The 15,750-nt window shown below is 38.3% G+C and overlaps 1 protein-coding gene across 3 annotated transcripts in view; it reads left to right on the forward strand.

Moving 5' to 3' along the window:
• FAM149B1 (family with sequence similarity 149 member B1) overlaps positions 1 to 15,750 on the forward strand; it is a 37,831-nt gene that overhangs the window by 7,599 nt on the left and 14,482 nt on the right. For all 3 annotated transcript variants that reach the window (XM_027859944.1, XM_027859957.1, XM_027859951.1), the window contains exons 4-7: positions 3,829 to 3,971; positions 4,121 to 4,237; positions 12,926 to 13,096; positions 15,210 to 15,397. In XM_027859944.1, the coding sequence (XP_027715745.1) occupies positions 3,829 to 3,971; positions 4,121 to 4,237; positions 12,926 to 13,096; positions 15,210 to 15,397 (619 nt within the window). The remainder of the gene's footprint in view (positions 1 to 3,828; positions 3,972 to 4,120; positions 4,238 to 12,925; positions 13,097 to 15,209; positions 15,398 to 15,750) is intronic.

A 15,750-nucleotide genomic window follows, 5' to 3' on the forward strand; every position in this document is an offset into this window, starting at 1 on the left:
TACCCTTAGTTTTCATCTACTGTCAGTTAAGGAAGTTAGCATTACTCTTCTATAAATATGGAAGATGAATCGCAGATTCACAGTGAATTAATAATTTATGAAATTTCGAAATAGGGTCAAGTATTCCCAGTTCTTTGGGTACTTACTGGGAAAGCCCATGATGGCAGCAGGAGGGCAGGAAGTGAGGTTGCAGTCATACTTTAATAAGGCACAGAGGGTACACAGACAAGCAGTAAAAGGGGTACAAAGGTAGATGGTGTGGGGACAGGGAAGTGGGCAGCGTGGGGAAAGGAGGGGAGGAGGAGAGACAGAAGGTCACTCTTGTAACCATGGATCTGAGGTGGAAGCACTGGACAGCATGGCCCTGATGGACCACCGGGGGGTGGGGGGCGGGGGTGGAACAGAAGTTTGAGATCTCAAGCAGCACCTCGATGGCTTCCCCTGATTCAACACATATTATCATGATGTGAATTTTGGTTGCTATATGATAAGATATGTAATTTGTGTTCCTTTGGTCTTTGGGACAGTTTGCTATCTTATTGTACTGGCTACTTATAAACTTACTATACAGACTAGAAGCGGAGTGGGGTGGCCAGGGAGACCAAAACAAGATCGAGTTTTAAACCAGAGCTTAGCAGTTGGGTCCCCATTTCAGAATTATAGAATTTCAGAGTTGGAAGGAACTTTAGTGTCCATCTTGGCCAAGCCATACCCCTTACAGAATCCCCACTACAATATACTCAATAAGTGGTCATCCAGCCTTTTCTGAAAGACCTCTGGTGAAGGGGAACCCGCAACTTCCTATTTCATGTTGGATTGTGATAGCTAGGCAGTTTTTCCTTACATCCAGTCTGTATTCGAAACCTCTACCCATTGCTCTTGCTTTTGCCCTTTGGGATGCAATAGAACAAGTCTAGCTTCTCTTCCACAGGACAGCCCTTCAGTTTTGTTTTTGTTTTTGTTTTTTTTGGTGAGGTAGTCGGGGTTAAGTGACTTGTCCAGGGTCACACAGCTGGTAAGTGTCAAGTGTCTGAGGCCGGATTTGAACTCAGGTCCTCCTGACTCCAGGGCCAGTGCTCTATCCACTGCACCACCTAACTGCCCGAGCCCTTCAGATTTTTTAAGACAGCTGTCATGTGCCCTTACATTGCCTCTTTTCCTGATCCTGTTTAAAACCTCTCAAGTCCTTCAATAATCCTCAAATTATATGTATTCAAGGCCCTTCACTACTTTTTTTGTCCTCCTTTGGATGTTTTCTTGTTTATCATTGTCTATTCCATGTTATAATGCCCATGTAGTACTCCCCATAGTACTCACATTGTGGCCTGCAAATTAGTAGAAAATCTATGACTATGGATTCTTCTTCCTGTGGCCATTATTGCTTTGTTCAGTTTTCTTCTATTCATCAAGGCAAATTAAGTCTGATGGGTTTCATTCTTCTGGCTGAGTAATAGATGAATGACTTTGTGTTGAATGGTAAGAGTGCCCTGACAGAAATTTAAACCCTACTAAACCCTACCATTTTGACAGAATATTAGATTTGGAAGTGACTTAAATAGTCCAATCTATATCTGATCAGGAATTTCCTCTATTACACCTTTACCATCTGACCATTCAAATTCTACTTGAAGACCTTCAGGGAAGAGAAGGATTCAGCTTCTAAGACAACCCATTTCACTTTTAGATAGCGCCAATTTTTACAAAGCTTACCCTTGTGGAGAGGCAGAATTAGGTTCAATGTAACTTCTATCCATTACTCCTAATCCTGCTCCCTGGAACCAAGCAGAATAAGTCTAATCCATTTTCTACATGTAGCCCTTAAAGTACTTGAGGACAGTTAAGGAATATTCTGCCTTAACTCTTCTTTTCAGGCCAACTATCCCTGGTCCTTCAACTGCTTCTTTTACAAGTGTAGTCTCTAGTCCCCTCTTGGTTGCCTACTTCTGAATGTGTTCCAGCATGTTAAATGCTATGCCCAGAACTGAATATCATAAGATGTAGGCTGACTGGGTCATAAAACAGTGGGACCCTCACCTCTCTCATTTTGAATGCCATACCTCTCATAATGCAGCCTATGATTATGTAAATTTTTTTTACTACCATGTTTCTTTTTTTTAATCTCATTGAATAAGAGGAACACTAAACCTCTGGACCTTTTTCAAACAAATTGCTGTCTAACCCTACTTTCCCCATCTTATCCTTGTAATGTTGATTTTTTTGAACCCAAGTATCAGATCATATCAATATTTATCTTTTTAAAATGTGTTATTAGATTTAGCCTATTGTTTGGCCCATCTCAGTACTTTTGCATCCTGAATCTCATCTAACATGTTATTTATGTGACCAGCTTTGTGTTATCTGTAAATTTGATAAGCATGCCATCTATATACCTTTATCCATGTCATTGATAAAAGTATTAACTAACTCAGAACCAAGGTGAGATCCCTGGTTCACTCCACTGGAGATAGTAATCTATTCATGACTTTATTTAAGGTGTAGATCTAGGTAACTATAACATTATCTAGCCCCTAACTCCATTTTGTCAAGAAGGATAATAAGAGAAACTTCGTCAAATGCTACCTGCCAGTTATAGCAGTTATGCAATATTCCCTTTATCTACTAATTAATAACTTTATCAAGAAGGAAATTAGGCTGTTCTGGCATTACCTATTCTTAATGAAGTCATGTTGGCTCTTAGTGATCATCTTTTTCTAGATGCTAACAAACAACATCTTTAACAATGCGTTGTGGAATTTTGCCAGGAACCAAAGCCAGACTAATGGACTTGGAAGTTTCAGACTGTGCCCCCTTCCCTTTTCTGCCTTTTTGCCCTTTTCTGGTCCTGCAACAACCCTCCAACTCTTCATGATTCATCAGATTTAATGAACAGTAACTCAGCAGTCACCTCCAGCTGCTCTTTTAATACCCTGGGATGTTGTTTATTCAGAATTGGTCATTTGAATGCATCGAGGCCAAATAGTTGATCAATTATTATTTTTTCGCTTATCTTGGGTTTCATCTCCCTGTTAACCATTTTTATTCTTATACTTTCCAAAGATCATTCTCTATGGCAAAGAAAATAACAGTAAAGTAAAATTTGAATAGTTATGCCTCTCTCCATCATTCAGTAAATCATCCCATTCACCCTGAGCAGAGATTATATTCTTTCTTTTATCTTCCTCTGGTATATTTTATCTTCCTCTAGTATAGTGCATAAAGTTTAATAAAATTTCGATTTGAAGAGTTGTAGTTTTCTGTATGGGAAGCTAGGTGATGCAGACATGTACTAACTATGTGACCCTAGGCAAGTCACTTCACCCTGTTTGCCTCAGTTTCCTTATCTGTAAAATGACCTGCAGAAGGAAATAGCAAATCATTCCACTGTCTTTGCCAAGAAAACCTCAAATGGGGTCACAAAGAATTGAACATGACTGAAAATGTCTGAACAACAAAATTTTTCTATATATGTGGCAGAGGAGTAGATAGAATTAATGTTTTTTCCCTTGTGCTTATTTCCATTTGAGGGCTAAAATTTGAAATGTGAATAAGTCTTGGGTGTTTTGTTTTGTTTTTTTTCACATTCTGGTGTAATTCTTCACTCAGTGAAATTAAGGAAGGCTTCAGTATAAATTATATTTACAACAATAGAAGGCATTTGAGTAATTTATGTATATGCTGAAACCTTCCAATAATTTAATTTATTTCCTGTGGAAACTTGATAATTTTTCAGATTGAACAAATATTTAAGTGATTTTAAAAGATTTTTTTATTACTTTAATGGATCTCAAACCTATCTGGAAATGATTTTTCCTGAATATTTATTTTTAGGAATTTGACCAAAATGCCACTGAAAAAGTTCAGTTGATGTTCACAGTCATTGATGAGCTTTTATATGAACAAAAGTCAAACAACCTTACCAAGGGTCTGCAAGAAGAGTGCCAACAGTGGATGTCCACCTTTCCTCACCTCAGGTATTAAGGGGAAGGAGCAGAATCTAATAGACATTTGATCTGAAAAACAGAAAAGTATGTTAACAAAAATGCTTGCATTTTGATGCTTTGGTGGTATTACTGATTTGTGACCTTGAGTGAACTACTTCATCTGTTTCTTTAATTTGAAGGATTCTGGGAAAGCAGATAGTCCCTCCTTGTGAAGGTTATGGATTGTATCCTAGGTCTCCATCAGTTACTTCAGCCTCACATGAAACAACATTGAACCAAGAAAGAGAGTCCACTGTGTAAGTAGTAGAGCTTTCTCCTTGTGCTGAAGCAGGAAGGTACTTCTCCCTATCATCTGTTATTGAGGAGCAAAGGTTAAGTCTCTAAGTCTCATTACAGTGAACCTCATGGCATTGTCCAAATTGTTTAGTTGTACTAGAATTTTTCTATGAAAGACTGTGTGTGTGACCTAGCATCATCTATAAAAAAAGCCATTTTTGTTATGCAGAGATTGGTGTTTACATAACAACAATTATGTTAAATTGGGTTTTTGGATTCTTTCAAAGAAAGCATTAATATGTTGTAAAGAATCTTACACCTTAATTTTAAGGAATTTTCTGGCTGAAGTATCCGCTGGTCAAAAGTAGCCTCAATCTATTAAATATTATAAACATCCAGGCATAAGGAAATGAGGAACTACATTTTGGTAGCTATAAATGTGATGGCAGAGGGTGCTTAGGTAAAGAGGCAGCAAAAAAAGAGATTTCTTTTTGCACAAAATCTGTGATTTCTTCTGGATAGGGGTGAGTCAGCACCTGCTTTGCAACCTGCATTCTTAGAGCATTGCCTACCATGGCATACAAATCAGATCAGGAAGCTCTGGGCTCACGAGCCATATCTGACATTCTGACTGTGTGATTCTGGGGCAAATCACTTAACTTCTTCTATCCCAGGTGATGAAATTGACAAAAACAGCAAAAAAATGATACCATTCAGTGCTAACAACATTGAGAAAACCGGTAATTTTTAACGTTGTCATTGGAACTGTAGAATGGGGCAAATGGAGCAACATAGTAATATATAATGAGAACCCCTAATCTAATCATATCCTTTGATCCACCAATTCAGTTGCACATACTGTATCCTAAAGCTATTATTAGCAAGAAAAAAGGTCACGTTTGTACAAAAATATTCATAGCTGCTTTATACATAATTGTGATAAACTGAAAACAAACTCTATGTCCAGTGGGTGGGGAATGATTGAATAAATTTGTTTTGACAGATCCATTGTATCATCAATGTGGACATTTCTTCTGCCACTGCAGATGATAATTCTTATCAGTGCCTTGCTGTCCTGTGCAGTTGTTTTCCATATCCTTGCTTTTTAATGTTAAGATATTACGGTGCTGCAAAAATAACAGGTATAAAGACCACTGAATATAGAAGGATGGACTAATGAGAAATGAGGCAAAGCAAGGTTAACACACACTACTTCAAAGCTCAGTAATTTCCTCCATGGGCATTTCCTTTGCCTGTGCACATACCATCCCCTCTGATAAGTTAGTAGATGGTCTTTCAAAGTTACTGTGGTTACAAAGTTCATCATCCTGTAGCCAGCAGAGTGATGAGCCTCACCAGTCTTGGTGGTCCTTCGATGGCAGATACACAGGCTGTCACCAGACTTTTGTAAGGCCTGCCAAACATTATGTTCCACTTCCATAGCCTTCAAGGATCCAGGGTCACTCCTATGCCACGATGAGGCATCATCATAGGACTTTAGTAGAAGTATATGGGTTGTGATCACATTTTTGAACATGTAAATAGTTAAATTTTAGGGATTTGGGGATTTAATCCATATTTGATGTAATTACTAGTATTTGAATGATGATTAAAAATTTAAGGTATGCCAGTCAAACTTGCAAAAGTAAACAAAAATCATAAAATCCATTATTCTTAGGGATATGGAGGAACACGTACATATTAATTTTTAGTAACACCATAAATTGATGTAGTTTTTTTAAGAAAGTTTTTAATTTGTTTCAATATTTTGCTGGGTCTCATTGATGTGACTATTCTTTCTCCAGCCCAACTGCACCTTGTCATTCTGTGTGATTCTTTTCTTACGCTTTTGCAAATCCTCCAAGACAACCTACTCAGTGCCCTGGAAGATTTCTTCAAAGTCTTTTACTGTCTCTTTGATGTCATTGCTCACGCTGGCTATCTTTTGTCCCTTATACTTTACTACATTCTGATCATCCCAATTCACCAAGCATTTACCATGTGCCAGGCACTGTGCTCAGTGCTGACAATAAGCCCCCAAAACAAAGTAGTCCCCGCCCTCAAGGCATTACATCCCACTTAGGGAAATATATGCATGTGAGTAATATGTATTTACTCACCTATATCCAGGTGACTAAATATTAAATAATTGGTGAAACAGAGATAGCGAGAAAGTACACCTGGAGTCAGGCAAGACTCTTTGTAGGATGTGGTACTTTCACTGAGCCTTAAAGGGGACTAGTAATTCCAAAGCGTGCAGAAGGGGCGGGGTGGCATGGTGCACAGGGGAGGCCCAAGATGGACTGTAGTACACAGGAAACAGCAGACAAACCAGTTAAGCAGTAACGTGTAATCATTGAAGATTTTCCAAAACTGCTTTTGTCTCCTTCCCTGTTTGACAACATACCCATTCGCTAGCAGTCAATCGATCAACCTGCATTTATTAAGCAAGCAATACGCTCCTCGCCCTGGGGTCAGCACTGGAAATGCAAATACAAAAACTAAACCATCCTTTCCTTCAGGGACCATACGCTGTATCAGGGGAGACATGGACATATAAATATAATAGGTAGAGTTTCTGTAGCATTTAAAGCTTGTGAAGCATTTTGTAAATATCTCTCAATGTACAACATATACTATGAAGTAATTTAGAGAGTGAAGCTCAAGTGGGCAGGAAAGCCTTTAGGAGGTGGCATTTGAACTGAGCTTTGAAGGAAGCTGGGGATTTTAAGATGAGGTAGAACGTGTTGAGGAACAGCACAAAGGTCAGTTTGGCTGGACTGAAGAGAAGTGACAGTGAATAGTGTTTACTAAATCTGGAAGGGTAGGTTGGAATCAGGTTGTGAAAGGTTTGGTTTTAAATGCTTAGCTGACTTAGTTTACTTAGCTAGGTAGCATCAGATTCTCTTTCTTAATGGATCTATTACATAGCTTGCTTTCACAGGCCCCTGTTTTGGAAAAGTCTGACTGGGCCAACAGAGATGAGTATAAAATTCACCCATGGCTCTTCTTGAAACCTGGCTACACAAATCATAGCAATCAGCTGCCCTTTCAGCTAATAACTTTCCTTTCAAATCCTCCAGTGGTTCTTCAAAAAGGTCTAGTCACTTCAGTGTGAAAACAGATGAAGGTGAGGATAGCAAAGAATATGTTAGAAAATAGGTTTCAGGATCAAGAAATGATAGAGGTCAGCTGCTTCTAGGCTGCTCAGAAGTGTGAGATATGTACTGCATTCATATTTTCTTCAAGAAGTGTCCCAAAAGTGTTAAATATAGGGAAGATCACCCAACAGCTGTAATGACTATATTTGGACAGGAAATGACAACTAACCAGTGTGGGAATCATTTTAAAATCAGCCATCTCTGTGTAATCAGGTTAACAAATAGAGCAAGTTAAAATTGACAGCAAATTAAATGATAAAGATGAGAATGCACTTCTTGCACAGTTCTAATCCGATCTACTTAAATAAGCTATTGACAAAATAGAGGAAAGTCAAAACATCGATTCTCATTATCACCAATTTTTTTTTTCTTTTTGGTGAGGCAGTCAGGGTTAAGTGACTTGCACAGGATCACACAGCTAGTAAGTGTCAAGTGTCTGAGGCCAGATCTGAACTCAGGTCCTCCTGACTCTAAGGCTGGAGCTGTATCCACTGCACCACCTAGCTGTCCCTTCAACCATTTTTTCTTTTCTTTCTTTTTTTTTTTTTTTTAAGGCAATTGGGGTTAAGTGACTTGCCCAGGGTCACACAGCTAGTAAGTGTCAAGTGTTTGGTCTGAGGCCGGATTTGAACTCAGGTCCTCCTGACTTTAGGGCCGGTGCTCTATCCACTGTGCCACCTAGCTGCCCCCTATTTTTTCTTAAGAGAAGTTTAACTGATTGACAAAAGTCGCCCCCACCACAAGAGCTCAGAAGCTTTTCCAGCAAGCACTCAATCTCCTTGCTGGGCAGAACCTGTGAAATCCAAACCCAGTACCAGTGAAGAATATAAAGTCACAGACAAAATATTATAGGGAAGGGTGATAAAACATTATAACTAGTGTAGCATCCATAAAACAATTTAAAATATTGGATGGGGCAGCTAGGTGGCGCAGTGGATAGAGCACTGGCCCTGGATTCAGGAGGACCTGAGTTCAAATCCAGCCTCAGACACATAACACTTACTAGCTGTGTGACCCTGGGCAAGTCACTTAACCCCATTGCCTGGCCAAAAAACAAAACAAAACAAAACAATTTAAAACATTGAAGATGGAAATCAACTTGCTGAAAAAAAAATCTTTGTGTGAGACTCAGCTAAGCCAGATCATCCTGAGAGCATTAAAAATGTAACTGAAAAGAGGATGACAAATAAACATAAAAAGAAAAAGATTTCCTAGCATTTCTTTAGCAGTCTGTTTCCATCATCAGGGCCACTGAAACCACCACATTCATAGGTTTACAGGTTTGTAGAATCTGAAGAGATCTTACAGGTCTTTTTGTCTAGTTCCCAGAGTCTGGCCGTCTCAAAACATCCTCAGTCAGTAAGCACTTAGTAAGCACCTACCATGTGTCAGGAATTGTGCCAGGTACTGAGGATATAAAAACAGAATGGAAACAATCCCTGCCTTCAAGGAACTTACATTCCGCCAGGAGAGAGAACATGGACATAAATACAGGAGAAATGAGCACAAGCTAGTCAAGGAGCTAGGCTTGCACTGGCAGCTAAGGGAAGTGGGAAAGGCTTCATGGAGAAGGTGGTTCTTGAGCAGAATTTTGAAGGCTACAGATTCTAAGGCAGAGCCGAGGAGGCAGTGTATTCTAGGAATAGGAGACAGCTAGTGGTGACACACAGAGTGGGGGGAGATGGAGTGTTCTGTGCAGAGAACAACTAGAATTCAAGACAGAGTAATGAGATTGAAAAGTATGTTGGGGACGAGCTGTGAAGGGCTTAGAAAGCCAAATAGACATGTTTATTTTTTGTTGTTCAGTCATTTTCAGTGGTGTCCAACTCTTCATGACCCTATTTGGGGTTTTCTTGGCAAAGATACTGGAGTGGTTTGCCATTTCCTTCTCCAGGCCATTTTACAGATGAGGAAACTGAGGTAAACAGGGTCATACAACTAGTTGGTATCTGAGGCCAGATTTGAACTTAGGAAGATGTCTTCAGGCCTGGTGTTCTGTGCACTATGGCACCACCTAAGTGGCCCTAGAGAAGTTTATATTTAATCCTAAAGGCAATAAATAGCCATTGGAGTTTATCAAGCAGGGGAGTTACTTGTCCAGAGCTGCACTTTAGGAAAAGTACTCTGGCTGCTGTGTGAACAATGGATTTGGGGGTGGGGGGAGTCAGGGAGACCAATTAGAAGGTTATTGTGATAGTCCATGTGAGATGTGATGAGAAAGGGAATTACAGTAGTAATCATGTGGGAGAGAACCAGACCAAAATGGTATAGAGAATAAAAATCCTCATAGTTTGTGTTTGTTTCTTGCAAAAAAAAGACATCTGACTTGGAAGAGCAAAATGTAGCCTTAATGACTTCCCTTCAACAAGTTATTGTGTGTGTAATTATATATAAGATACATGGAGCAGCTACAAGGTAACCTTAGAAGACAAAATGCTGAAGCAGGGAACTGGGAAAGGCCTTGTGCAGAAAGAAATGAAGTTTGATGAGGAGGAGGTTAAGGAGAGCGTTCTCGGCATGGAGGACAGCCTGTGCCAAAAACACTCCCTAAGATGGAGGAAGTAGGACCACATGGCTGGAGTCTGGCATGCATGGAGGGGGGCTAGGTGTAAAAAGACCAGGAGGGTGGAAAAGAGCCAGCTGCAAAGAGCTTTAGGTGACAATTGAGCTGTATGTTCATATCACTTTGACCTGGGGATTAATCAGCAAACTTTTACTTAATGACTTGTATATGGAGAGTGCTGTGCTGGGGAGATTAGAAGTTTAGCTAAAACATAATAATTTCATTTTGGAGAATATATCCTAAGGAAATAATCTATAAAACTGGTCATAGCAATACCGTTTATAATATTATTAAATCTAGTATTAAATACCAGAAAGAATTCAAATGCCTAATAACATCCCAGAAATGGTATATAATACCAATGGTAGAATATAATATAGCAATTAAAAATAATGAATATGTAAATAACACTTTCTCAATATAATGTTGGATAGTTTTAGAAATAGTAGCTATCACAAGGCAAGAAAAGGAAATTAAAGGAATAAATATGGACAAAAAAGAGGTTTAAATAATTATATGTACAGATGATATATTTTATTGAGATAATTCAAGAACCTCAACAAAATTAGTTAAAATTGAAGCTTTAGTAAATAGGACATAAAACAAATCCATGAAATTATATTTCCATTTCACTAACAACAACAAAAGAGAAATTGAAAGAAATAATAATTAGTTCTTAATGACAAAATAATCACATTATATAAAAACAATTATAAAATAAACTTTGTAGAAATAAAGTAAGAGTTATAAAATTGTAGAGAAATCACAAAAGCCACAGATTAGCAGAATTGGGAAGGACCTCGGAGCTTTCTCCAAACTACATACTAGAGCAGGAATAATTATCTTCCACACCCTCTCGGACAGGGTCATTGTGCCTTTGCTTGGAGATGTTTAGTGAAGGGACATTAATTATATAAGGGATGGTTTCCTTATATTTAGGCTAAATCTGCTTCTCTGCAGTGCCCCCCAAATCCAGTAGTTTTTCTCAATCCCCTTTGACACAGGAGATCACTCCTTCTCCTTGATGTGCTCTTCTGTTTAGGTTTTGGGAATACTGCTGCCTCCTGATTTTCCTCCTACGTATCTGACCCCTTCAAAGAACAAACCATAAAAACAATAATTTCATTGAAGATATGACAACATAATAAACCTTCTCGGATGTGGTCAAAGCAGTACTTAGGGAAAATTTTATATCTTTAAATGCTTGTATCAGTAAAAGAAAGAGCAGATCAATGAACTGGTCATGAAACTAAAAAAACTAGAAAAAGAAAAAAAATTAAGTCTCCAATTAAGTACCAAAACAGAAGTCCTGAAAAATCAGAGGAGAGATTAATAAAATTGAAAGTAAAACAAAAAAAAATTGAACTAATAAATAAAACAGGGAACTGGTTTTATGAAAAAGCCCAGTAGAAGATTTGAGAAAAGATCATTTTGACAAACATTTCTGGTAAAAGGTTAACAGCCAAAACTCTATATGGCAGTTATACAAATTTATAAGAGTAAGAGTCATTCCCTAAGAGATATATGGTCAAAATATGTGAATAGACATATATTAAAAGAAGAAATACAGATAATAACCACATCTTTAAAAAATTCTAACCGGTCTAATGGGAAATACAAATTAAAACTACTCAGATACTACCTCACATCCATCAAATTAGCAAAGATGGTTAATAATGATAAATCAATGCTAATCTGACTTGAAAAAACAGCTACACTAAACCTGGTGGTAGAGCTATGATTGATGTAATCTTTTTGGAAAGCAACATATAATTTATGCAGTAATAGCTGCAAACTATTCATCTTTCCTTACCCCAGTGATTCCATTTCTAGGACTTTGATGTAAGGATATTATTTGACAAGGGAAAAATATTTGTACAAAAATATTCCCAACAGCATTGTACAAAAAGCTAGAAACAACTTGTATCCAACAGTTGGGGAATGGCTGAAGACACATTTGAATGCAGTGGAACATTATTGTGCCATAAGAAATGACAAGTATGCAGAATAAAAAAAAAATGGGAAGATTTACATCATGTGATGCAAAGTAGAATGATGACAACAGTATAACACAAAATCAGAATTTTGTAAATAATAATAGTAACAGCAACAAAACCAAGAAAAAAAGAAAAAAATTACAAGGAACAATGAAATAATTGTTTTATTACTGCTTGGTAAAAATTAATACAAACAAACAAAATTTTAAAACAAACAAAATAATGGAAATCTGTGGTTTCATATACAGTCTTTTTGTATTTGAATATTGTTTGTTGATTAAGTTTATAATTAAAAGAAAATAGGTATATGAGCTATATCATTGTATGTGTAAATGTTAAGTGAAAAAAACGGAGCATGAATAGCTTATACACACACACACACACACACACACACTGTAACTACGTAAATAAATCACTTTTTGTTTTTGTTGAGTTTCAGTTGTGTCCAATTCTTTTTGACCCCATTTTGGGGGTTTTCTTGGCAGAGATACTGGAGTGGTTTGTCATTTCCTTCTCCAGCTCATTCTATAGATGAGGAACTGAGGCGAACAGGGCTAATTGACTTGTCCAAGGTCCCACAACTAGTAAGTGTTGGAGGCCAGATTTAAATTCAGATAGATGAGTCTTCCTGATTTCAGGCCCAGCACTGTATCCCCAGTGTCACCTAGCTGCCTCATGTAAATCACTAACAAGGATTAAAAAAATTTGAGTGATAGAAATAGTTTTAAATTATTTTTATATAAAGTAGCTGAAATCCTTATGTTTAAAATTAATTTGAAAAAAGACATTAAAACAACATAAGTTATCATAAATGTCAAATGAAGGGTATGAATAATAAATATAATAGTAACTCAGAGGAAGGAGAGAAGAGATCATGAGTCAGTGTTTGAGGGTTTCCCTGGGTCCCATGACAATATTATATTATAAGACAGTATTCTGGTTGAAGACTGCACAGTGATTTATATTTGCCTTTCCTTTCTCCCCCAGGTTTGGTATAAGAGGTAAGAAGTTACCGTTTTCACTTTCTCATGTCCATAAAGATGCTTCTGTCTCCAAATCTCCGAGCTTATGTTCTGTGGAAAGAGAAGATGGAGAAGAGGGTGTGATTGTCTCAGAAGGAATCATAGAAGAATATCTAGCATTCGACACTACAGACAAGTGGGTATTTTGACTTTTAAGCTATTTACCTCTCTCTTTTCAACAAGATGTTGTGGTTTGTATATGATTTGTCATCTAAACTTAGTTACTGGTGTGAAGTAGATATACCTCAATTTCATGGGGTTTTTTATATGCCATTGTTTCTTTAGCTTCCAAAGCTAGTATTGACATTTTCTCTATTGTACTAATTCTCATTACCCATCCTGGACTGTATTTACTTGTGTATTCTCTACACATTTGCACCCCTACCCAGAACTCCTGATTCAGGGTTGGAAGCAGCCCTCAAGGCCATCTAGTTGAGCCCATACCTGAACAAGAATCCTCTCTCTATCCTACCTGAGTATTCTGGATCTTCCAATGAAAGTTACCTTCCCAGGCAATACATTTCACTTTGGGCTATCTCTAATAACAGGAAGTTTTTCCATAGATTAAACCTAAATTTTCCTTTTCACGAGCAAAGTTTTATCTTTCACCCGCTTCAAGCCCCTGTCATTCTCTTAGTTCCCTGTCTCCTTCATCCCTGCCAGAAATGCAGTACTGGTATGTCACAGGCTGGCTGACCAAAGCTCCCCACAGATCCACTACAACCAGGCTCTCCTTTCCTCAAGAAAAAGAGGGTAGGATTCCTTTTCTGCTCCTTGCTCTTCTCACCTTCTCTTATGCTCTGTTTATTTCACTGGATATTAGGAAACAAAACTGATTTGTACTAAGATATGAGTCATAACTAATGTTTCCCCCACTCTTTCGTGTATTTCTCCAGGTTTTTGCTTTTTAATAGCAACTGGATTTCTAATTGATAGGATGTAGAATGCAGAGGAGATATTTTATTTATTTGTTGAGCTGAAAGATGGGCTTTCCTTAAATCATAGTACTCAGCCTAAATTTTACTTCTACTCATTGGTTCTTGCTCTTATTCTTCCCCTTCTGATAGTTTTGTGTGTGTCGCTCGAGACCCAGGAGGTCCATTGGATCTGAAACACAATGAAAATATGCCAGTTGTTACTGTCAGGGTGGGAGATTTGTTTGTATAAACCAGGTGTATCCAAAACATTAGTATTCTACCTTTCCTAGTTTTTGTCACCCAGGAAGGTATGTGTGTATGCTCCTTGAACACCTTGGCTTTGGATATTCCATGTTGGAAATTAAGGAAGAACTTGTTGTTGTTCAGTTGTTTCACTTGGGTCCAACTCTTTGTGACCCCATTCGGAGCTTTCTTGGTAAAGATACTGGAGTGGTTTGCCATTTCCTTTTCCAGCTCATTTTACAGATGAGGAAACTGAGGCAAACAGGGTTAAGTGACTTGCCCACATAGCTAGTAAGTGTCTGAGGCTGGATTTGAACTCAAGTCTTCCTGACTAGAGACCCAGCGCTCTTTCCAGTGTGCCCCGCTAGTGTTTGGCCTGCAGAGCCAAGGGAGCTTTAGAAGGGCCTCAGAGCATTTTCTTCATTCTTCATTTCTTCATTCTTCCCATCGCTGGCCTTAGAAATTCTTGCCTTGGTTTGAGTGAGTAAAAGTTACGTTGATGACATTCACTTATGGAACTGTTTACTGTTCGTGCTTTATTGTGATCTGTCTCTCCTTTATCCCTCTTGCTCCCAGTCTTGTATTATCTATCTCTGTGTCCCCTCCCCCCAAGTAGAATGTAAACTCCTAGAGGCCAGAACTGTCCCGTCTCCTTTTTATCTTTGTCCCTCCAGCACCCAGCAAATAGAATTCTAGAAGGTTTTATTAAAATTAAAGCATACATCATAAGAATCACTCACCATTAAATAAGTATCAGATTAACATTGTCATCAGTTGTAATTTGTAACAATACTAAATACTATTCAGGTGTGTTTAGCCTTCTCATTGTTCATCTAGCATGATCACTCATCAACTCGGAACTTTAAAAATATCCAGGGTACTTCACACAGTACTTGCAAGGGTATTTGTAATGAAAATGCAGTATCTTCATTTTGTGCAGAGCTGTTTTTGTTCAAAAGACAGCTTCCCACATGTAGCTTATAAAATGGGAGTTTGTGGTAAGACTAAACTATGTCCCCAATCCAACCAACAATGCTAAATTAAATGTTCCACAAATAACAACCTTCCCTTTCTTTCCTTCTGTCTTAGGGAAGATGGGTTACGTGGAGGAAAATTAGGCCTGTCTTGTGAGAGAAAAAAATTAGGGTATCCTCCCATTGCTCCATTTCATTGCATGAAGGAGGATGTTCTTGCCTACGTGTTTGACGACGTGTGGAGCAAGATGCTGGACTGCATGGAGGAGCTGATTCGGAGGCACTGGGAGGGATCAGCTTCAGGTAGGGATCTGTGTGGAAACAGCGTTTAAGAAAAAGCTTCTTCCTCCTCAGACTGAGCGTCAGCAGGAGAAGCGATGGGTCCCCCGCCCTGTTTGCTTTTCAAGGCCTAGTTTGGGGCCTGGCCGGTAGTGTTCATATTGAGTACAGTCTTTTTCTGTTACTCATGTGCAGAATGAGAATCAATGCCAGCCTTCAGGCCAGGCTGTGTCATAAGGCTTGTTCTCTTTCACAAGATCTTGTTTGACCTTCTCTCTGTTGTTTGTAGTTTTGTTCTTTATAGTATATCTGAATTTGGCCCCTGTTGTAATGGTCCTTATATTAGCTTCACCTTTTGATAACATCTTCAAACACAG

This window comes from Vombatus ursinus, unplaced genomic scaffold (assembly GCF_900497805.2).
Source record: "Vombatus ursinus unplaced genomic scaffold, bare-nosed wombat genome assembly UNPS02000749.1, whole genome shotgun sequence".
NCBI lineage: Eukaryota > Metazoa > Chordata > Mammalia > Diprotodontia > Vombatidae > Vombatus > Vombatus ursinus.